The sequence below is a fragment of the Montipora foliosa genome, unplaced genomic scaffold (assembly GCF_036669935.1).
Source record: "Montipora foliosa isolate CH-2021 unplaced genomic scaffold, ASM3666993v2 scaffold_474, whole genome shotgun sequence".
Lineage (NCBI taxonomy): Eukaryota > Metazoa > Cnidaria > Anthozoa > Scleractinia > Acroporidae > Montipora > Montipora foliosa.
The window spans coordinates 260001-282971 of record NW_027179783.1 but is presented as its reverse complement, the minus strand read 5'-3'; the positions used below and the strand labels follow the sequence as shown (position 1 = coordinate 282971).

General features: G+C 39.7%; 1 protein-coding gene and 1 pseudogene across 1 annotated transcript; both read left to right on the top strand.

The window, feature by feature from the left end:
* The first annotated feature begins 604 nt into the window (after positions 1 to 604).
* On the top strand, positions 605 to 2787 carry LOC137989793 (collagen triple helix repeat-containing protein 1-like). Its single transcript, XM_068835444.1, has 4 exons — positions 605 to 680; positions 726 to 808; positions 1645 to 1902; positions 2316 to 2787. The coding sequence occupies exons 1-4, from the start codon at positions 605 to 607 to the stop codon at positions 2676 to 2678; spliced, it is 780 nt and encodes a 259-aa protein (XP_068691545.1). The 3' UTR covers positions 2679 to 2787.
* Positions 2788 to 6989: 4202 nt separating this feature from the next.
* Positions 6990 to 19275, top strand: LOC137989792 (collagen triple helix repeat-containing protein 1-like; annotated as a pseudogene).
* The last annotated feature ends 3696 nt before the right edge of the window (positions 19276 to 22971 follow it).

Below are 22971 nucleotides of genomic sequence, written 5' to 3'. Positions count from 1 at the left end.
TGGCCTCAAGGCCACGAGAACTTTGCTTTCGTGAGAAAAATGCGGGAAGCCGTACACTCCAGCATATTTGCGCCACTGCGGTTGCGAGGATGGATATGAGAATATGAGAGTATCTACTAAAAGCGCGAGTTGTGTTTGCAAATAAGGAATGTTTTCGTGATAGCTTTTACAAATAAATGAAACTACGCATGACGAGACTGGCTAGTGCAAATTTAGATTTGGCTAGTGAAATTAGACCTAATACTAGCCACTAGGCTAGTACGCTAAAAAGTTAGTCTCGAGCCCTGTCCAATTCAAAATGGCACTGAACTCTGGACACCTGGTGACGAGTATAATAAGTTCTGGAGGGAGGGGAGTCCCAAATTGCTAAAAACAAAACTCACTGAGCAATCTGGGACTCCCCTCCCTCCAGGGGGACATATATCCCCCTCGTCACCAGGGGTCCCGAGTTCAGTGCCATTTTGAATTGGACACTTTGCGAGGACTACGCTTTCTGGGGTGTTCATTTAGCAACTGGATTCGATTTTCACGAAAAAAATCGTGCTTGTTTTGGGTCGATCGGAGTCCCTGCGCTGGCGTCCGTCTCCTACCTTGTCACTATAATATGAAGGAAGGTGAACGGGGACCGTTTTTCCCAAAACTTCGTGTACGTGTTAAAGACAACAACAGCTCACCACATGGTAAGTTTCATCAATTTTTATTTCCATTTTCTTGCAAATTTCCAGACCTAAACTTCGCCTCATATATGTTCTCTATATTTACCTATGTGGCACACACAGTGAGCCTGGGTTACTTGTGGTGGTACTTTGTAAGTGAATTGGAACCAAAATCTAGAAAGATTGCTGACGTTTGATTACTTTCTCCACAAAACTCGAACTTTGTTCCTTTTGCGCTGTCTTTTATGCAGCTGAAGAATATAAAGTAGATGTTTTTTTTTTTCCACCAAACCTGTCGTTTTATAACGATCCTGTTGCCGTTTTCGTCACGTTGAACCCAAACAAATAATAGGGAGCTTTAGCAACGACGACGGTAACGGCAACGAGAACGTCATGTAAAAACATAAATTCACGTTATTGCGATCACTTCGCGACTATTCCAAGCCTTTTAATATGACAAAGGTGTTTCAGTCCCTCAGGAATGAAAACGTTACGAGCGACGCTTAATTTAGGGGAGACAAATGAAAATTTATCTCCAGATGCTGACGTTCTCCATAACACTTCAAACTTGGTAATTTCACGTTGTTGCTTTGCTGACGACGGCAAAGAAATGGACAAAAATGAAAAACGCACGTGCAAGGGCGTGCAAAGTAATTGTTTTTGCCCACTAAATATGCAAATTTGTGACATTCTCGTTGCCGTCGCCGTTGTCGTTGCTAAAGCTCCCTAATAGCGACGACTGGCTCGCGCATCGAAACAGCGAAAGATTCGGCCAAAGCACATAGTTTTCAGAAACCGTTTGCGCACTATGCTGCTTCTGCATTGAAAGGTTCGGCGCTGTTTCTTCAATTTTTGCAGATGCTTAAGTTATCATTTACAGATGCAATTCTGAAACACGATTTCACTTTAACGACTAAAGATCTGCCAAGAACTGCAAGGGTTGCGAGATAAATCTGACTTGTGTCTTTCCATTTTCAACACACATCAGGTGGATCCCGGTGCGAAATCGGCAAATGCTTGCACAGCGTGTTGTGTACCTGGTGTTCCAAGGGTTCCTGGTGTCCCTGGTTACAATGGACGAGATGGGACCAAGGGAGAAAAAGGCCCAGCAGGACCACCCGGAGATAAGGGAGAGCAGGGTACTCAAGGACCCAAAGGTGATCCCAGTGTCCAGGCCATGCCGAAAAATTGGAAACACTGTGCATGGAAAAACAATGATGAAGGCAAAGATAATGGAATGATAAAGGTAAGAAAGAAACATGGCAATTTGAAAGAGGGTTAAAAGCATAGGTACTCGAGTCAGCGCCGGAATGCTTTGTTCGTCTGTCGTATTTAGGGCAAAGTTGAACAAATGCTTTGTCGTTTATTTCAAGAAATATTCTGTGACAGTCTTGCATTATTAAAGAAGCTTAAGGAGGAGGTGATTGTGGAACAAAGTCGAAGACTGTAAAATTTGCCAAAACTTGATCAGGTTGTCCATCTGGTTAGGGCAGCAATGTATTGTTCATTTTCAAACTGAATAAAATTGGCCATTTATCTTTTCCGTTCCCAAACTTCCTATAAACAACGTCGGCTTTTATTCCCGTAAACCTTTCGATAACGCTGACATGAACAAGTGTCAAACGTTACACTTATTCCTAACGGAGTTTTCTTTTTCAGGAGTGTACTTTCAACAAGCTTTCAGAGAAGTCGGCTTTGAAAGTCGTTTTTAATGGCGACTACAGAATTGCCTTTTGTCTGGACTGCTGCAAACGCTGGTTCTTTACCTTCAATAACGCGGAATGTCACCCTCTGGCAATCGACGGTGTTATGCACATTCAAGCTAACCAAGGCAAGACAGACAGCAACATACACAAGACAACTCAGATCGCAGGATACTGTGAGGGGATCGGCAAGGGGATTGTGCGAGTGGCGATCAATGTTGGAGATTGCGTTGGAAAGAAAGCTGGTTCGGATGGTTACACCGGGTTGAACTCCGTCACCCGTATAATGATCGAAGAAGTGCCTCCTCCGCAGAAATAAATTAGTTTTCTTAGATCCAAGACTGATAGCCGTCCTAACATAATTAATTCATGCAGCTTTAGTCCGGGTATTTTTTAAGGCAAGTAAACTAATAGTTTATCATTCAAGTTCCAAGATAGGACTTATATCATGATAGTGATTTCCTTTCCTTACTGGCGATAAATGAAGTCATTTTACTGTCACTGTTCAATCGAAGTAATTCACGGTTGTTGCGAATTCTGCGAATTCTGCGTGGTTTCAGTATGGGTCACGGAATTGTGAGGGGAGAGGGGAGAGCTTTAGAAGAAAATAACACCGTAGGACAAAAGTGGAGGGCTATAGCACCCCTCCCTCTCCAGGGCTTCTGAAATGAGGTTCACCGGAATAGCTTGACAACAAATATAAATCCTTCCGAAATTATTTTTTCTTAAATAGTTCAAAATTTACTTAACCAATTGAAATAATTGGCAACCGGTTTATGTGTAATTTGTGTCACCATTTAAAAAATTCCTTGGTCCGACAGATCGAGCTTGGCTGCGTCTGGGCAATTGTCGTCTTACGGCAGCTGCACAATAATTATCAGAAGGGGTGCCGCTGAAAGTGGGCTTCATATTTAAGCAATAGAGTACTTTTTCCATTTTTACATAGCCTCATGTAAACACGAGGGGGAGTTGGGAGAATCCAAGACAGTTTTGCAAACCCGTAACGCAGTCGAGGGTTTGCATAAGTGTCTCGAATTCTCCCAACTCCCCGAGTGTTTAGGTGAGGCTATGTAAACACGGAAAAAGTCCTCTATTGCTTTTATAAAATATTTTCAAAAATAATTCCACAAATGAAGGAAAATGCTGGTTTTCTACTTATAATTATTGCACAGTCCCTTAGTAAGACGTATGCCCACGGGGGCCTATTAGCAGTCACTACAAACTTTCTCCAAATGTTTCAAACCGTCCACACACATCAGTGTTGGATTTTTTTTTTCGGAGAACTGACTGATTATAACAACTTTATCGAGCATTACGGCGTGCTTTGCGGGCTAAACTGGAGTTAGCATTTTAGCCCGCTGCTCTGAGTGTTCAAGAAATAATGCCGTGGCTCAACTGATTGAATAATTGTTTATTGAATACCGTAAGACGGGCCAAAAACAAATTACGTGCTGATTCACTACGTTCAAACAAACGGAAATCATTTTCATCTTATAGATCCATAAAGAAAACTGGACCACAGGTATGGGAGGATCGCCAGCGAACCCAAGCACAACTTTTAATATAATGGAGATCGTATACAAGAGGTACTCAATTTTAACAAGCGGAACTTAACATTACAAACCTAGGCTACGCTTAAACGGCTAGAGTCGGCCTCTTTAACATACATATCTTTTGCCACATCAGTTTTCCATCGGCCGTACAATTTCAATAATCTCTCGGAAACAACCTTGGAATCGTCGTTTTTAATGACTGAAGTAATCCCACCCGGTCGTAGACTATGCAGGCCATAGACCTTCGGATCGCATCCCAGGACGCCGAGAGCTTACTTGCACACTTCCCGGCATCTCGAATAAGAAAGTCTTGAAGAACGCATCATATATCCCGCCTTGGTCTTGCTTAAAGGACTGAACTGCGGAAGATCTCCCGTTGGAGTTAACTTCGCTTCGCGCATATATCTAAGCAAAATAGAAACTGGACAACATTTGGAAAGGGTTTTTGCAATGTACACAAAATTTCCTTCTCTGTAAACGTCCGTCTTACTATGGGGAACAAAAATTTTTATGTGATCTTCAAGAACTGAAACTATGTGCTTACATAACATATTACTAAGCTCACTAAAGCGGAAGAAACCTGCAAAACCTAAAGTACACAACGCAGCAATTGTCAAATCCTTCAACAAAGCTCTCCCTCAGACGCGAATTTGTCAATTATTTTCTTGATGAGCTCCGTGCTGATCGGCTCCTTCTTCGAAATGGGGTTGCCTTTCCTCCTCTTTGCCGACTCGATAACATTCTTGGCACACGCGTCATCAAGCGGATTTGGGCCGTTAATAGGAACAAACGAGTGGAAACATTTCAGGGCGGCATGCACCATGACCAGAATCGAGTATGACTTATGATGGTTGGCGAAGAGCTGGAATAAATAAAGAGTCTCAACAGTAGAGCAAAAGGGATAACTGTCAGCAACAGAGTTCTACTTGCACCAGGCAATCAGTTCTGGATTTTACTAACATCTTGACAAAAGCACACCTATCGACCATGACGTGAGCGGGAGCCAACTTCCAAGACCTAGCAGTGAAGACAATCTGGAAGAAACAGAAACAATCTCGTCCTCTCCAAAGAAATGATCCGATAAACGCTTTTTACAAACAATGATTATGCAAAAATTTGGAGTGTAAACAAGATGTATTATGGGATTTGAGAAAATAGTGAATAAGCTGGGAAAAGAAGTGAGACAATCAAAACTGATTTAATTAAATTAAAAGCCTTTTTTTTTTTTCAAGAGAAAAAGTGTTTTTAATTAATTAACAATAATCATTAACTGTAAACAGGAAAACATGCTTTGTGAAATTACTTTCCTTTAAGAAATCAGAAGAACAATCTCATATTTCGTTATGAAAGATAAACCAAACAGTGACATTAATTATGCAACCTCTTGCAAGTAAACCACATTCTTGAACCAATCGACAACAGGAAAGGAACCAGCACACTGCAATGAAACTATCATGGCTTTACAACCTAACCCTAACCCTAATCTCATTCTTAATCTGAATCCTTATCTTAATCTCAATGAATTAGGAGCTTAATAATGTTTTAGGCCTAGGCCTAAAAAAAATAAATATTTAATCTCAAACTCCAACCTGCCGGTTAGTATTCAATGTAGGGTGGGGTCATACATGGTGTTTTGGTGTTTCGTTTCACTGTTTCGTGGTTTAGTAATGCCCGCTGCAAGCACAGCCACCTATTCCACCACTGCCAGACCCCTATGAAAAGGTTATTGAAAATCCTGCTAAATACCCTTATGCACTAATGACAAAGTGGTATGGGTGGCTATCGCAAGCTTTTTGGTCTTACTAATTTAACTATTGGAGTCAGGATGGCTTAGTGGTTATTAACCGTGCCTTCCACCTCTGCGACCCGGATTCAACTCTTGGCCCCAAGATCGTATGTGGGCTGAGTTTCAGTCGATCTCAACCTGACTCCGAGGGTTTTTCTCCGGGTACTCCGGTTTTCGTCCCTCAGAAAAATCGACTCCCAGCCTATTCCATCTGGCTGTGGTGCTGTGCTCCGAGGTCATAAATGGGTCGTGTTCAGGGGCCGAGCGCCTAGCCGGCAGCACAGCTCCTTCGGTCTGACCTTGTCGAGCCACGCCCTTAGCAAGTCAGTCTCCGACTGCGAGTAAGGGCGTTTAGCAGGTCATGCATTATCATTATCATTATGATTTGTGAAGCAAAACTGAAAACTTGAGAGGGGTGGAAAAGGCAAACTTTGAAACCAATAAACTACCTACAAAGGTAAACTGTCATATCAATTATTGATATATTTTTTCCAAGAACATTTAATTAAATACAACTTTACTTACTTAGTATGATGTATTTAGAGCAAACTCCACGAAAATAAGGCCTTAAATAATCTAGCCAGTGCCAAAAGGGTATATCGTTCATTACCAAAATCCTGCAAAGAATGTAACAATTATTAATGTTTTGTATTTACCTTGCTCTTTCTTGAAGTGTGCTTGATGTAGTTTTCGGCTGATAAACACATGTCCACAGGGACACGATTTGCAAGCCACAGGGAGCTAAGTAAAGAAAGAAATAGCAAATTAAACAATGTATGAGAAACTAATAAATATCAAATTTACACTGTTAAGGTTTGATTTGGGATATGTGTCTTAATTCAAACTGGATTTTCAGAAAAATCTTCTTCTTCTTCCTCATTCAGTCCCCAACACACATTTACCAAAATGGGAACCCTACCAGCCCTTTCATGCCTTGAGCATTGTCTCTCTTCTGTTCTGACTCTCTTCTGCTCTTCTCCCTGGTTTTACACAATTGTTTTCCAGATTTTAGATGATATTTCCAGGAGAATATATTGATTCAGTATAGTCTGATACCGTCACTTGCAACTACCTGTCCACACGCGTGACAAAAACATGTTCTGCCGGCCAATCAAAATTCAACATTTTGAAACTCAAACTTCAAAGTTTACCCACCCACTTGGGAACGTTTTGGCGCCAGTTACGCAACTGATCGTAGCTGATTTATTTGCCCTTTGGCAAGACACGGCGTTTTCAATAAATAAGCTTGGTAGGAATTTCAAGCAAGGTGTTGAAAACTGCAAAAGACAAAATGCCCGTACGCGTTGCTGACTTTGCTTCCGGTGAAGAGTTTGCAGAGTGGCGCCAAAACATTCCAAAGTGGGCAGGTAACCTTTGAAGTTTGATTGTCAAAACTTTGAATTTTGACTGGCCGGCATAACATGCTTTTGTCAAGCATGTGGACAGGTAGTTGCAAGCGATGGTACCAGCTGAAGACTGTCTATCCCAAGAGATGCATCCAGGTTGCACCTAATTAGATGCACACTGTTTTCAATAAGCGTCACGAAGTCTCCCATTGCTCTTCTCCCCAACTACATCATCGCTCATATCTCAGAATACTTAACAATTATTCCATGAGCGCGTGTTGGATATGAGATGGTAAATAAGCGACGAGCTGCGTACCACCGATTTGGCTACAACCAGTCTCATATCTAACAAGCGCGAATGGAATAATTGTTTTATTAAATTCCTTAACCTCCAAAAGTTTGGAAGTACCAAATGCAGCGAAAAAAGGGAGAAAATCCTACCGAAATCGAAAAAACTTGATGATGCGATGTTGTGTCATTCGTGGTGGTCAGACAGACGCAGGCTCATCACAGAAACATGTCTTATCTTTTCGCGTACTTCTAAGCGTTGGAATTGATCCAAACCGCTTTCCACAAAAAACTTTTGTTTTTCCTTTATACCAACAGAAATTTCACTTTCCTCCGAAAAAACGTTTAGTTTAGCAACGCTAAGTGCAATCATTTACCATATAAGGTCAAACTAAGGTATATGAGCTGATAACTGAGATTAAGTGAACCAATCAGAGCACGAAAAATGCCTTATCCAAGGTTCAGAATTTAATAAAGACAATTAACGTTACAAAGTGTCCCAAATACTGCTCTAGAAGTAAGGATAAACCGCTGCATTTACCCCCACCAAAAATAACGCCAACCTTTACCCTTACTTTATTGTTGAAAATAGATAGCAAACGCTTAGAGTTAAAGGGACACTTTGTGTTGGATGTCCAAAATTGGCTGTGCATGTAATTAAGTGCAATCCTGGACATTTGTATTCTAAGCACCCTTAGTCCTGCAGTCCTTCCACCTTTTGCATGGTCTTCCTCTTTGTTTGGGTATTTTGGCACCATTCAATCCTGGACACAAGGCCATGGCCTTTTTTTTTTTTAAATGTAGTTTGGACTCAATAATGTTGTATATATATATATCAGATAACCTTGGCATTTGTAACATGCCAACAACATTTTCTGTTGTCTGTGCAATTTTGATAGGAAAAAGTCAAAATCTATGCCACATGGTGAGTTGGCCATGTTTTATGTTTCAAATCTGTAGAGAAGCAATGGAAGAAATATATATGCCCTTGTAACAACCTCTGTTGTTCCCGAAACTCGATTGTAAGCCATTGAAAGCCATTGCCTCTCTAGACACTTGACAATGGATATGGTGCAGTTAAAATCTTTCTTTGTTTCAAACTTTTTCAGACTAGTTTGTCTTTTACTTTCCTTTGTCTTAAAGTGCCGCTAACCCCAAAACATTTTTTCGCTAAAATAAAACGCATTGCAACCATTTTTTTCCTTTTTCTAACAAATCCTGCCATTTTATAGGCTTCAAAAGTTGCGAAAGCATCTTTTGTTCATGACAGAGTCAGAAGGGGAGTGGGTCTATTCCTGATTTGACATCACAATCTACTTTGCATGCATGATTACAAAGAGTAATGCAATGTAAATCAGTTTGTGACGTCAAATCAGGAAAAGACCCACTCCCCTTCTGACTTGGTCGTAAACAAAAGATGCTTGGCTTTTCACAAGTTTTGAAGCCTATAAAATGGCAGGATTTGTTAGAAAAATGAAAAAATGGCAGCAATACGTTTCGAACAGGTACAAAGATTCATTTTAGCGAAAAAATATTTTGCGGTGAGGGACACTTTAAAGACATCATAATCTGAAACAAAGGATCAAGTGAAAAACAAACTAGTTTGAAAATTCTTAACCAAGGAAAACATTTAACTACAACAGATATTTAAGTCAAAGGTTGCATCATCTGAAAATTTGCTTCCAACGCACATGACAGTCTGAGCAGGCTCAATAAAGCACCTAAAATCATCAATCACTATAGCTGTTGGTTGGTCGCACCAGATAGGCAGATGTTCTAAATTTTTGGGCCATAAATTTATGAAGAGCACCATTTCCAAGAAATATTAGTTTGTCACATTTTTGACCAAGAGAAATGCAGTTTTTAGGTAACACAGTGCAGAACTGAGGTCACATGCATACAAACCAAGCATTCTGATTGGTCAATGATGGAAGAAACACACAGATAGCCAATCAAATGTGAGCTCTGGATGGCACAGTTTTTTCCTGATTGTGATACGTCCATGTTGCTAATTATAAGCTACCTCGGAATTTTTTCATCTCTTATTAATAAGTAATCACAAGCTTTTTCTTGAGGAATTTGAAATAAATTAGCACCCGTAATTTTTTGTCAAAGCCTAAAATTCTACTCGCCCTTTTGTTCGTCTTTGAAAACCTTTACGCATGCTCATTTATTCCAAATTGCACTTGAAATCACGTGACTACCAATAGATCAGAATACTTGCACTGGTATATATATAAAATTTTTGGCGATAAGGGCGTCAAACAAAACATTTCAAGGGTACACCAAAAAATGGCTATTTATCAAATCATTGCTTATGATAATTCGAAAATTAAGATTTATTTTTACATATTGAACAAAGTCACATGGCAATGAACAAAATAAATTTAGTTCCTAAATTCTAGCGAAATATTTGACCAAGAATTTCCCTGTGAACGTTAAAATTTTAAACAATTTCAAATAGACGTTTTTCCGAAATCTAAAAACCAAGTAAGCTTACCTCTAAGCTGATTATATAAGCACCGTGCTTTTCGCGATCTGCGAAACATAAAGCAAACCTTCCTTTTAAATTTGAGATTCTTTCCTGAAGGCATTCTGTGCTCTTAACTCATCAAATGAACTTGTTTAAGAACGAAGTCTACCAATAATAAACAACAGTTTCTCGATCGCTCGAATCGCTGTCAGATGTGATGTGCTTCCCTCCATACTGTAAGCTTAAAATTCTAGAGTTTTCACCTACCGTCTGATCACAATTTGGGCATCTCTTGACAACCATATCAAAATATCGCTTTCAAATAAATAGGTTGTTTTTTTTAGGAAAGGATTTTTCGAACGCAAAAAAAGGAAAATATAAATTATATAAATAAAAGCAAAATTTCGTGAACCAGCTTCGTGTGCGAGAATGCAGTGTTTGATCGAGTGAGAATGGGAACAAGTCGTTACCGAAACGCGGGAAAATACGGGATCCCCGCGGGATAGCTTTCAACGGGTGATTCGTTGCAAGAATTCACTTGTGTGTTGGTATGAAGTGGCAACACGCTATTATTAGTACTAGTAGTAATCAAAGAATAGGAGTGCGTTCTCCGCCTGTGATAATAGTTGTCTGTTGCTGAAAGCATGATCTTTATATGAACGGCTGAAGTTTTAAAGACATATAACATACTGATAAAGTCCACTTTTGATTTCCTTGCTTTAATGCGATTTGATATGACCTCTGATGACACGTTGCGTGACGGCTCCAGTTTCGGTAAACTCGCAAATTCATGTTAGTAAAACGTCTCATTTTCACTTTTACTGATAATGTTTAAGCATAAAGGCTAATTTTTAAAAGGAATACTTGTGTTAGATCTAGTACTCCGTGTATTCTGAGCTGGAAGCACAAATATCAGCTAACATCTGTAACATTCTCTCGCGTTTCCGTTTATCCGTGGTTTATTTTAACAAACTCCCGGACAAACTCCGCGCGACTGGCAATAATTATTTTTTCCGCTGATGAATAAATATAAGTCAACATTTACATTGCTATTCCTTAGTTCTGGCTTACTCTTATGTCTTGGCTTCAGAATACTCTTCATTGATTCAATTTCGACCTTCGCTGGATACTGACTGAACTATTTGTGGCAACTGGAACTATATATTAATTAAGGGTGCGTTCGATTGACCCTATTCCGGAACAAGAATACGCGGGGTGATGATTTAAAACGGTATGTCTGTCGTTTTGAAGCAGCAAGGATAATAAAGATATGTTTAAAATAGCATTTTAGCAGGTGTTTGGCAATTTTAATGTGAATCTCCGTAAAAACGAACGATTTCTAACTTCTATTCCATGTATTCCTATTCCGGAATATATGGTCAATCGAACGCACCCTAAGTCAACAAATGTAATCAAAATATAGCCAATGAACTATGGCTCTTTCCATGCGTACGGTTAACATCCCAAAGCCAAGGCGATTTAAAGTCGTGTTCGTGATCACCATAAATAATGCTGTCCCAGCTATGTAACAAAAACACATCATCTCGCATCCTGACAAAACAGGCCAAGCTCGGTCCAGAATAAAAACTTCTAGAAACGAGCGATCGCGAACAAATCGTCTCGAATGCACGAGCTTTGCGATGATGTAATTTGTTTTCGCCCGACCAAAAACTCTCACTCCAGGCTGCATTGACACTGCATTCTCTTTTTTGTCGAATGCAATCAGAGTTAAAAACCATTTCAAAGAAAACCTCAAAACGCCGAAAAAACGAAAGAAGAAGCATGACGTAACAGATTGACACGAAAACGAGGCCTAAAGCCTGCGAAACGAAATTAGGATGCGTTCTCTCGTTTCTCGAGAACGCAATTATTACTAGGAGTTTCAGTGTGAAAGGGAGCGCTGGCGTGGAAATTGGGAGCAGTGACTGGTATTTTTTTAAAACAGTTGCAAATTTTTGAGCAAGTGGGTACCTGAAATGTGCGTGAAAGTATTAAAAAAGCGCAGAAAGGTGTGCATATCAGTTTAGCCTGTCTGGCAGGCGATACTATTCTATAAGCAAAAAGATAATTTCAAAACAATGGCATGTCAGTTCATTCTTTGAATTTAAACTTCTGTTCTTCTGAAATTTCTGGCCCCTTTTCAGCAAAAGAGTTACCTTTTGAGAAATGCTGAGCGTAGTTGAGCAGACATTGTCGTGCTTGAGAACAGACTGAGCACGCGATTTTTTTTTTTTTACTACTAATTTGCATAAAATAATAATTTCATCCGTCGTGTGGCTCTGAGGAAAGAAGGACGCCTGCTCGTGGTCTGGCTCGAGAACTGAACTTTCTCTTCGCTCAACGGCTGAAGACGTTGAAGAACAATTTGACTCGGTGGTCAAATGTAAGAGGTTCAAAAACTGAACATGTACGGTTGAATGATGATCAATGTCGACCCACTGGAAAAGTGCTCGACTCAAAGGCTGTGAGGCTGTGAGATTCGCTTCCAGCAATTATTACTGGGTTGCCATATGGCAATCGAGTCGAAAACTGAGGAACATTTTTTCCGTTTTATTTTTTTCCTGTCAAGAAAGTGGAAAAGTTGCAGAGTAGGTCTTTGCTGTCACTGCCCTGCTAAGTATTGTCTTTGTGCGTAGAGTCTTCTGCGCGTATTTTTGGTAGGTTTCAGAGAGTTTTTTAATTATTTAATTCACCTGCAATGGCGTCGAACTCATTGCAACGCGAATGGCGTTTTAGTGCATTTTTAAACAAAACGTACCCTTATGGAGCTCAAGGATGGAACGTCAACTGGATAAACAAGACAGGCGGTGAAAAATAAACTCTGGAATCTTAAAAGCGACGAGTAATGGCCGACAACAATTGCCTCTCCGTATCAAAGAGAACTATGATTCTAATATTTTACTGATTGTAGTGCTTTGTACAACACTGACACCAAATGGCACATTTTGTATGGGTTTAAGATTTAAACTCATTGAAGGGATCGTCCGCCTTAAATGCATCTGTGTTTGCTGAAGTCGCATCTCATTTTCTGTCTGTTGTCTGGCTACTTACTTTTATTTTGTACTCAACCCTGCACAGTCTTCAGGAAAAAAAAATCGGACATGTTACAGTGAAGAATTATTTGAAAGAAAGCTTGTTGTCCATTTTTGCTTCATTATTGAAAGAAATGGTTCTTCAGTGAAGGGTTTGATCAACAGTGTTCCAGATTAAAGAGTCGGATCTCGGGTCAATAACCCGACAAAGAAGGGTTCCCGACCCGACAGATGAAATGTAAATATTCAGTTAAATATTACAACAAAATTAAAAAACGAAAGACGGATGTTTCTTCGCTAAAAAGTACCTTGTTTAACTCTGAAAGCGACGAACGATTAACATTCTTCCCTGTAGACAAGAACCTTGACACCAAGGTGATCATGTGCACCTGTGGTTGCCTTGCACGTGATCAATTTCTTCCTTTTGACAGAACATCACGACCAGTGGAAATTCTAGTGCTTTTACGATCGATTGTCATTAATCTTTAGGTGAGAATTCGAAATTTATATTTCTATATAAAAACTATGTTATTTTTTCTTCATCTGACTTTCGGCTTGCCTTTTACTGTAAACTCCCGGCTTTTGCGATACTATCTGGTGCAAACGTAATGCAGGAAAACGTCCGTCAGAGCAATTTGCAGTTAGATTTTTTTGCAGGCTATTTAACTTAAAGAAGGAACGAGTGAATTTTACTCAAGAGCGTGTTTTGTTATCTTTGAACTCTATTTATTAAAGCTAGAAAAAGTAGAATACCTCAAAACGGGACTAGCATGCGTCGCAGACGTAAACAAAAGCCCTTTCCATATAATCTGCGACGTTCTCCTACCATAGGAGGCTGCCTGCGTCTGTCTTATCGCAGACGATCGTAGGCACAGGAGGCAAATGTTTCCATTTAGATCTGAGGCGATCGCAGACAAGCGTACCACTAATCCGACGCGTAGTCTGATTGGAGGTGTTTCAATGCGAACATTAGTGTTTCGCCGATAGGACACAGATCATCTAAGACACACGTTTGCATCAAAAATTGTCTTAGTGGGAAGCGTCGTAATGGTCGGGATAGTAGAACTAGATTCAACTTTCCCGATCATCAGATCGCAGATCGCCGCAGACGCCGGGGACAGACCCGGCTATCGGCGATCGTGTCGCAGACCGTTGCAGATCATATGGAAAACAGGCTTAACACGCTCAACATCTCTCTTGTCATATTTTCTTCTCGTGAACTTATCGTTTTTCAGTGGTGTGTAGTGTAAGAAAGGAAGAAAAATAAAGCAAAGTTAAATACGATAGTACTTTGAGAAAGATAGTTTACAGGGACGAATATAGTAAAATCGGCTTATGAATGAGAGAATCACAGTACTTCCATTTTACATCAGTGGGGAGTGACTTGAAGGCAAAAATCTAATGTCAGAGACTAAAGAAAGTAAGCTTGGTCTAGTTCGGTTTATTTAATTCCACATAACATAAAATTGGTAAGGCCACTGCATTTTTATATGGATATTTTCAACTGTGCATCCCGTTGGTAACAGTGATTTGAACCTCAGAAGATCTGCATGCAGATTAAATGACTGCAACACCATCTGGCACTGCCCCCTATTATGAGACCATTGGCGTAGTAACATTAACGGCTGTCAGTCAGTCAGTGGGGTTTGGAGCAACCACATATAAAGGCAAATAAGTTCAAATACTCAATGTGAGTCACAAATACTCGAAATAAGTATTGGCTCCTATGTTTGGGTATTTTATACCCGCCGAAAAGCAAACACTCGATTTTGGTGGCAAATACCCACTTTGGGAGGCGAAAAGTGAAATGTCTCTATATTCTGATTGCAGAAATGTGAAATAGTCTTTTAAATTGTACAAAGATTATATCGTGAAGATGGAATTAAGGACTGCATGGTGTTACGAATTTTATGCGGTAACAATAAAAACAAAATTTTTGTATATCTTATGAAAAATTGATGAAAGTTGCTCATAAAATCGGATTTCAAACGCTCTGTTTGGTATGATAGCAAATACAAATAGATAATATAGGTGGCAAATAGTAAATGTGCAAATACTCATAACTAGGAAAACCATGCGACCCCCATGCACTATCTTTCTGGCTTTCTTGTTTTTTTTTTCCTTTTTCATTTACCTCTGGAAGTTTTCCTTTAGGTAAGCATGTCCTTCTGGCCAGCTGTTTGCAACATGTCGTCTTTATATAATATTTTTCAGAGATCCAAGTTCCTGAGAGTTGAGTTGTCGGAGAGGCAAAAGGCGGGGCAAAAAAATAAGTTGTTTGTATGATCTGTTTTAATTGGTTTTGTGAAACATTAGTAGATGCCTGGGAAAGGCCGGCATGGCATGAAAAGCTGTTACGTTGACGACCAGGTTGACTATAATTAGTCAATAGAGTTTGGATCGACCACATAGTAAGGGCAAGAAAGTTTAAATACTCAGTGTGTATGGGTAGCAGATATTGGCTCCAATGTTTGGGTACTTCAACCACACCGTAGCAAACACTCGCTTTTGGTCGCAAATACCCACTTTGGGGGACAAAAACGCAATGTCTATCAGATTTCGTATCGCAGAAATGTGAAACTAACATTTATAAACATAGAAAGATTGTCTCGTAAAGATGGAATACATACGTTCCCTTAAAAAGATTGGTTTTACGATTTTTTGAGACTCAGAGGTAACAAAAAACACCGTTCTTCGTTTGTATGTCAGTCGAAAAATGGGTGAGAAAGTTGCTCATAACATGGAATAGACAATATAGATGTAAAACAGCAAGTGTGCAAATACCCACAACGAGAAAAGGCATAGAAGAGCCCCATCTGTCATTTTTCTTATCTTTTTTTCTCTCTCTGTTTCTCTTTCTTTTTTTTTTTTTTTTGCCTTTTTCACTTCCTTCTGGAATTTTTGTAATAGATCAGCACATCCGTCTGTCCAACTGTCTTCCACATATTGTCCCTATATCTTACAATTAAAAAATCCTGGGAAATGGTTACCCTTCAGTTTCCGGGAATGAAAAAGGTGCCTTTTAGCTGTTTGTATTTTCTGTCACTTTAATTGTTTTATTTAAACGTTACTAAAATCTGGGAAAGGTGTTGCAATAAAACGTGTTCACGGCCAGGTTTTCGTATTATACTAGAATTGGCCAACTCAGTAGTAGCTACCTCGCAAAAACTGGAAGCCTTTTTACAAGTTTAAGGTGAAGCAAGTCTAGAATCAGCAGCGCGATCAAAGCAACAGTTTTCAATGATTTTCAGTATTCGGTGGTTTTATTTTGTGTTTAAAAAGGTAGAATGAATTAGCACCAAGGGTTCTGAGTTTACTGAGGAGTGTAAAGAATAGTAAACATTTTAAACAAACAAAGAACAAACCGCCGTCATGAAGTTTGATCAGTTGGTGTTTCGAATTCAGAGTATTTTTCCGACTTCCATAAAACTCGTATCCCTTGAGCAAAGGAAATCAAATCCATCTTGGAAGTTGGCCTTTGAAGAGAGCTCTAGTGAAGCAAGATCACAGTAAGAGATAAGCTCCTACATAGAAGATGGGTACCTTGATAAAGCTGAGTGTCTTCACAATAGCTCCCTAAGGCTGCATTTATTTCACCTGTATTCTCTTTCTTCTTTTCGTTCATCAGATCACCATCAGCTATTTGCCAGTCTTCAAAGCCAGACAATGAATTTCTTGATTTTGCTAGTTTTGTTCTCAGCCGCATACTTTGCGCTTTGCTCGACCGAATCGGTGAGTAACAAATGTACAACTTACTGAAGTCCTGTAACTTACCAGCAACAGAGTTAGTTTATCGTGGACGAAAAACCATTGTCAACTATGAGAGTTTTTTAACTAAACCAACTTTTAGCTACGGACTCTTTTTAAAGAAAATAAGTAAGACAAATATTCATACAGCATTCCAGAAACGCCCACGATTCGGATTGAGCGATAAATCCAAATTTTGCCCTCGGTTTTCTCCACGCATTGAACCCTCCCCCCTCCCCCCCCCCTCCCTCCCCGACAAATAAAATGAGTGACGAATGGCACGTGCATCGAAACAGCTGAAGATTCGGCAGCATAGCAGAGTTTTCAGAAACCAGTTTGGCACACGCTGCTACTGTTGCATAGAAAAGGTTCGACGCTGTTTCTCCGCAATCGCCCAAATTCTCACTTACAGATGCAATTATGAAACACAATTTTTTAAAAAAACGACTTATCATCTACCAAGAACTACAAGGGTTGCAGGATAAATCTCACTTGTGTTTTTCATTTTTCAACACGCATCAGGTGGAAAATCCCGGTACGAAATCGACAAATGCTTGCCCAGTGGATGGTGTACCTGGTGTTCCAGGGATACCTTGGTGTTCCAGGGATTCTGGTGTCCCGGGTCGCAATGGACGCGAGGGGCCCAAAGATATGTCCAGGTTTGACCCTAATTAGATGCACGCGGATTTCAATAAGCGTCACGAAGTGTCCCCTTGCTCTTCTAGCCAACTTCAACATCACTTGTGTCTCAGAATACAGACAATTTATGTCACAAAGTGTCCCCCAAATGCTGCTCTTTAAGTGAAGATTAACTGCTGCATTTACCCAAAGCTAAAAAAAACGCTAACCTTTACCCTTAGCTTATTGTTGAAAATAGGTAGCAAATGCTTAGACTTAAAGGGACACTTTATGTTGGATGTCAAAATTGGGCGTGCCTCTAATTAGGGTCAAACCTGGACATAAGTGGGGCCCAAGGGAGAAAAAGGCCCATCAGGACCACCCGGAGACAAGGGACCTATGGGACCTAAGGGGGAGCAGGGTATTCAAGGACCCAAAGGTGATCCCGGTCTGCAGGCCATGCCGAAAAATTGGAAACAGTGTGCATGGAAAGACATTAATGAAGGCAAAGATTATGGAATGATAAAGGTAAGGAAGAAACCACTCAATATGAAAGAGGGTTAAAAGCATAGGTATTCGAGTCAGCGCAGGCATGTTTTGTTCGTCAGTCGTATTTAGGGCAAGGTTGAACAAAAACTTTCTCGTTATGTTTTAAGAAATATTTTGTGACAGTCTTGGAGGTGGTGATTGTGGAACAAAGTCGAAGACTGTAAAATTTGCCAGGTTGATTTAGATCTTTTAGAGGATAGACGTAAAACCCATCGATTGAACATATTTTATTTAGCGGTTAATAATTCGATTGCATTGTCTATACCTAATTATTTTTTACCTAAACAGCGTTTTACTAGATCATTTTCTAATGATTCATTTATTCAGGCCAATTGCAATCACGATTATTATTTTTAAAGTTTTTATCCAAGGACATTAAGGGAGTGGAACTCTCTGCCAAGTGGTATTCGGACTAGTACAAATTTTTCATTATTTAAAGATCTCTGCTTCTTATCTATTAGAAATAATTGATTTTTTTTCTTATTCATTTGCATATATGTATTTTATATTTATTAAGCAATTATTTTTATCATTTGAATTTGTAATATATCACTATATGTAATTTGCAAGCGTTGTATTGTAATTTATTTAATTTATATTGGCTTGATGCGAAAGCTTTGTCAATTAATAGATGTAGATGCAGATGTTGAACAAAAACTTTGTCGTTAGGTTTAAAGAAATATTTTGAGACAGTCTTGGAACAAAGTCGAAGACTGTAAAATGTGTCAAAATCTTGATCAGGTTGTCCATCAGGTTAGGGCAGCAATGTATTTTTCATTTTCATACAATTACCTTTTCGGTTCCCAAACTTGCGCGTCAGCTTTCATTCCCGTAAACCTTTCGATAAAGCTGGCATGAACAGGTGTCACGTGTTATACTTATTCAAGTGAAGCTATGATCCTCGCAGTTATGAACGCAATTTTTGCAGTTGCGTAAAGAAGCCTGAAAAATTTAGGACTTCGACGGGGTTTGAACCCGTGACCTCGCGATACCGGTGCGACGCTCTAACCAACTGAGGTATGAAGCCACTGACGTTGGGAGCTGGTCATTTGTGGGTTCTAAATGTTCCCGTAAGGAATGAATCAACGATGAAATGATATATGAAATGGATCATATATGAACTGCCGATATGAAATCAAGTGAAGCTATAAACGATTTTTCTTTTTCAGGAGTGTACCTTCAACAAGCTTTCAGAAAACTCGGTTTTAAAAGTCGAGATTAATGGCGTCTACAGAATTGCGTTTTGTCTGGACTGCTGCAAACGCTAGTTTTTCACCTTCAATAACGCGGAATGTCAACCTCTAACAATCGACGGTCTTATGCACATTCATGCTAACCACGGCAAGACAGGCAGCAACATACACAAAACAACTCAGATCTCAGGATACTGTGAGGGAATCGCCAAGGGGATTGTGCGAGTGGCGATCAATGTTGGAGATTGCGCGGGAAAGAAAGCTGGTTCGGATGCTTATACTGGGTGGAAGTCCGTCACCCGTATAATGAGTCCCTCCTCCGCAGAAATAAATTAGTTTTTCTTGGATCCAGGACTGATAGCCGTCCTATCACGATCAATTCAAGTCAATTTATTTTCCTGAAGTCGGGTGCTTTTTCAAGGCAAGTAAACTGATAGTCTATCATTCAAGATCCAAGATAGGACATATCATGATAGTGATTTTCTTTGCTGGATGTAGATTCTATTCTGAGTGTAAAATGTTGGGCACAATTTACTGATAATAAAAGAAGTCATTTTACTGTCACTGTTCAGTCGAAGGTCATTTTACTGTCACTGTTCAATCGAGGTTTTGGTATGGGTCACGGAAGTGTGAAGGGAGAGGGGAGAGCCTTAGGAGAAAACAACACCCTTTCTGAGGGTTCTGAAATGAAGTTCACCGGAATAGCTTGACAAAAAATTTAAATCCTTCCGCAAACATTTTTTCTTACATAGTTCGGCCTGGAAAAAGTTTCTTTACCTGCATTATCATACTTGACCACTCATTTGGGCTTAATGTGTTTAAAGAGCCAACAATGATGCTTCAAAAAATGTAATTTCTGACGTTTGAATGGCGTGAATGTATTAGTCAGAAATTATTATTCTGTCGGCACGATTTTGAGGTTCGCGGGTGGCTGTGGGGGTTGTTCAAGAGGTATTTAGGGCTTTGGCGGGAGAATAGAATCATTCTAGGTCAGTTAGTCGTCCTCTTCGCTCGTTTTTCTTTAGTCTTCTTCCTTCGTGTTTATTTAATCATGGCGGTTCCCACTGAAGTGCGGGAATTTATCAGCAGTGCGCTCGCTGAAAACAACAGGTCCTTGTTGGGGCAGATTTCCAAATTAGTAGCTGATTCGGCTGAGAGTGTTTAGCGTTCTAGTGTGGAAGCTGCTGATGAGCAGTTGCGTGAAATTAAAAAGCTTCGTAGAGAGGAACCGAAATCTTTTAAGCGTAAAGGGAACGAAGTTCAGTACAAATTCAATTCAAAGCTGCAGGATACCTTGGTTGAAGCTAAGTCCCACCTCGAAGCCAATGCAGTTGACAAAGCCAAAGCCTCCCTGTCAGAAGGTATGTCTATGGTTACTGAAAGGCAAAAGCTTATCCTTTTAGCAGACAAGTCCGAGTTCGGTTGGAAGACCGTTCAAGAATACACCCAGCATGAGCTTGCTGATAGTGAAGCGGATGGCAAGAAGATTTGTAGGGCAGAAGAAAGAGCTGAGAAGGCTTTAAAGTCCGCAGCTGCTAAAAAGTCTGCAAAACAGCGTCCTTTTCTTCGCTCTTACCGTTCTCAGTTTTGCTCCCAGGATTATGGAGGTTCTTCTACGTTTAGTGCTACGCGTAACCAGAGTGATCGGCATTCCTTTCCTCGTTCGTCTAGGGCTCCAGCAAGATCTGGGAAAATTTGTGGAAAATTTGGCCATTGGAGGTCCGAATGTTCACAGGTTTCTCGTTCTGGTTCGAAATCTGCAGCAGGTATCAATTGACTAGGACTCGACGAAAATCGTAAGTGTGACGTTTGCTTTCTTGATCCCCCGTGTGATTGGGTTGATGGGAACAGCTTTGAATTTGAAAATGTGGTTTCTCTTCGTAGTTTCGTTGAACTCCCGCAAGTTTCTGTTAAAGGCAAACTGTTGAATTCTATCGATCATTGGAAATCCTTGGGTGCTCCAGATTTCATTTTAAATATAATCAGAGACGGTTATAAGATCCCGTTTATCTCTACGCCCTCACGTCATCATTACAGGAACAATGCGTCGGCCGTTACAGAGGCGGATTTTGTTGGCGAAGCTATTCTGGAACTTTTGCGCGACAATCGTATCGAAGAGCTATTCTCTCCTCCGGATATTATCAATCCACTGAGTGTTTCAGTACAGAGCAGCGGCAAGAAGAGGCTTATTTTAGATTTAAGTCATGACAATCTTCATGTGTACAAGCAGAAATTTAAGTGTGAAGGTTTGCATGCCATTAGGAGTGCTTTTTCTTTTTCAAACCCAGAATTTCTAGACAGAACGCTACATAATGTTTTTCTCTCTAAGAAAAAATGTATTTTAATGGGTGATATCAGTTAATATAAACGCTCTTACAAAAACGAGTATCTCCAAGGAATATCTTAATTTAATACAATCAGAAGGATTTTCTCAGCTGATTTTTGAAGCAACTCGTCTTACTGAAAATTCACAAAGCTGTATTTACCACATCTTTACAAATAATTCAACTTTTTGTTCAAGTGGCAGCCTCGCAGTTGACATCGCGGACCATCTACCCGTCTTTACTATTTTGTACGACCCAAAATCTAGTCCATTTCCTGATTATTTTGAATTGAGAGACTTTCGGGATTTTGAAAAGGAAAATTTCAAATTTGATTTACGAAGAGAGAACTGGGACTCTATTTACAAATGTAATGAAGTAAATGAAAGCTATTCTAGGTTCCTCCATATTTTCAACAAAGTTAGTAATATACATGCACCACTTAAAAAAGCCAAGATTAAACACAAAGCATACAAGCCGTGGATTACTTCTGGTTTAATGAACTCCATGAAAGTTAGAGATAAACTATATAAGAAATGGCTTATTACTCGAAATTATGTCTTGCTACCATTAATAAGATATACCGTGACCGCTTTTATAATGACATTTTAACCAAATCAGACAATACGAAAAAGATGTGGGACAATTATAACTTATTGAAAAATAAGAAACGACCAAGTTCTCACATAGAAAAACTACTAATGGATAGTAAACAATATGAACAACCTTTATCTATCTCCAATTGCCTTAACAATTTTTTATGTAATGTTCCTTCTATATTAGCATCACAACTGCCTAAATCTAATAAAAGCCCTACCTCTTATCTTTCTCAGAAACAAAAACAATTTCGATTTTCACATTTCTCTGAAATAGAGATATTTTTATTACTTGAAAATCTGGATAGAAACAAGTCATTCGGGTGTGACAAGATTCATCCACTTTTATTACAAACCGCAGCATTTCAAATATACCGTCCTTTAACATTTATTGTTAATCTTTCTATCAATCAAGGCATCTTTCCTGATAGTATGAAACTTGCAAAAGTTGTTCCAATTTTTAAACAAGGCTCTCGTTTCGTGTGTAATAATTATCGACCTATCTCAGTTCTATCTTCCATAAGTAAAATATTTGAGAAATGTATTTTTAATCAGCTAATGTTCTACTTTACGAATAACAAAATGATTTCCCCAAAGCAATATGGATTCAGACCAGGCTTCACAACTTCTGACTGTCTAATTGATCTTATTGAAGAAATGGTGTGGCACTTGCAGCGTATTGTCGTCTGAATCGTTAGCCCCCAGGTGGCTATTTAGTTTATTTGTCCACGCCCCCCGGCGGTGTGACACTTGCAGTGTATTATTATCCGACTTGTTAGCCCTCTCGTGGCTATTGGGTTTATTTGTGCACACCACCCAGCGGTGTGGCGCTCGCAGAGTAGTATTATCAGTATTGTTAGCCCCCCAGTGGCTATTGAGTCTCTTTGTGCATGTCCCCCGGCGGTGTGGCTCTTGCAGAGTACTGTTTTCAGAATTGTTGGCCCCACGGTGGCTATTGAGTTTATTTGTGCACGCCCCCGTCGGTGTGGCGCTTGCAGAGTATTGTTATCGGAACTGTTAGCCCCCAAGTGACTTTTAGTCTCTTTTGCACAGCCCCCGTGGTGTGGTACATTTCAATATCGTTTTTGTATTTGTTTTTCCATTTACGGA

Coding starts and splice junctions, on each gene's coding strand:
- LOC137989793 (XM_068835444.1), top strand. CDS start 605: ATGAAGGAAGGTGAACGGGGACCGTTTTTCCCAAAACTTCGTGTACGT. Junction 681..725: donor CAACAACAGCTCACCACATG/GTAAGTTTCATC, acceptor GCAAATTTCCAG/ACCTAAACTTCGCCTCATAT. Junction 1,903..2,315: donor AAGATAATGGAATGATAAAG/GTAAGAAAGAAA, acceptor TTTCTTTTTCAG/GAGTGTACTTTCAACAAGCT.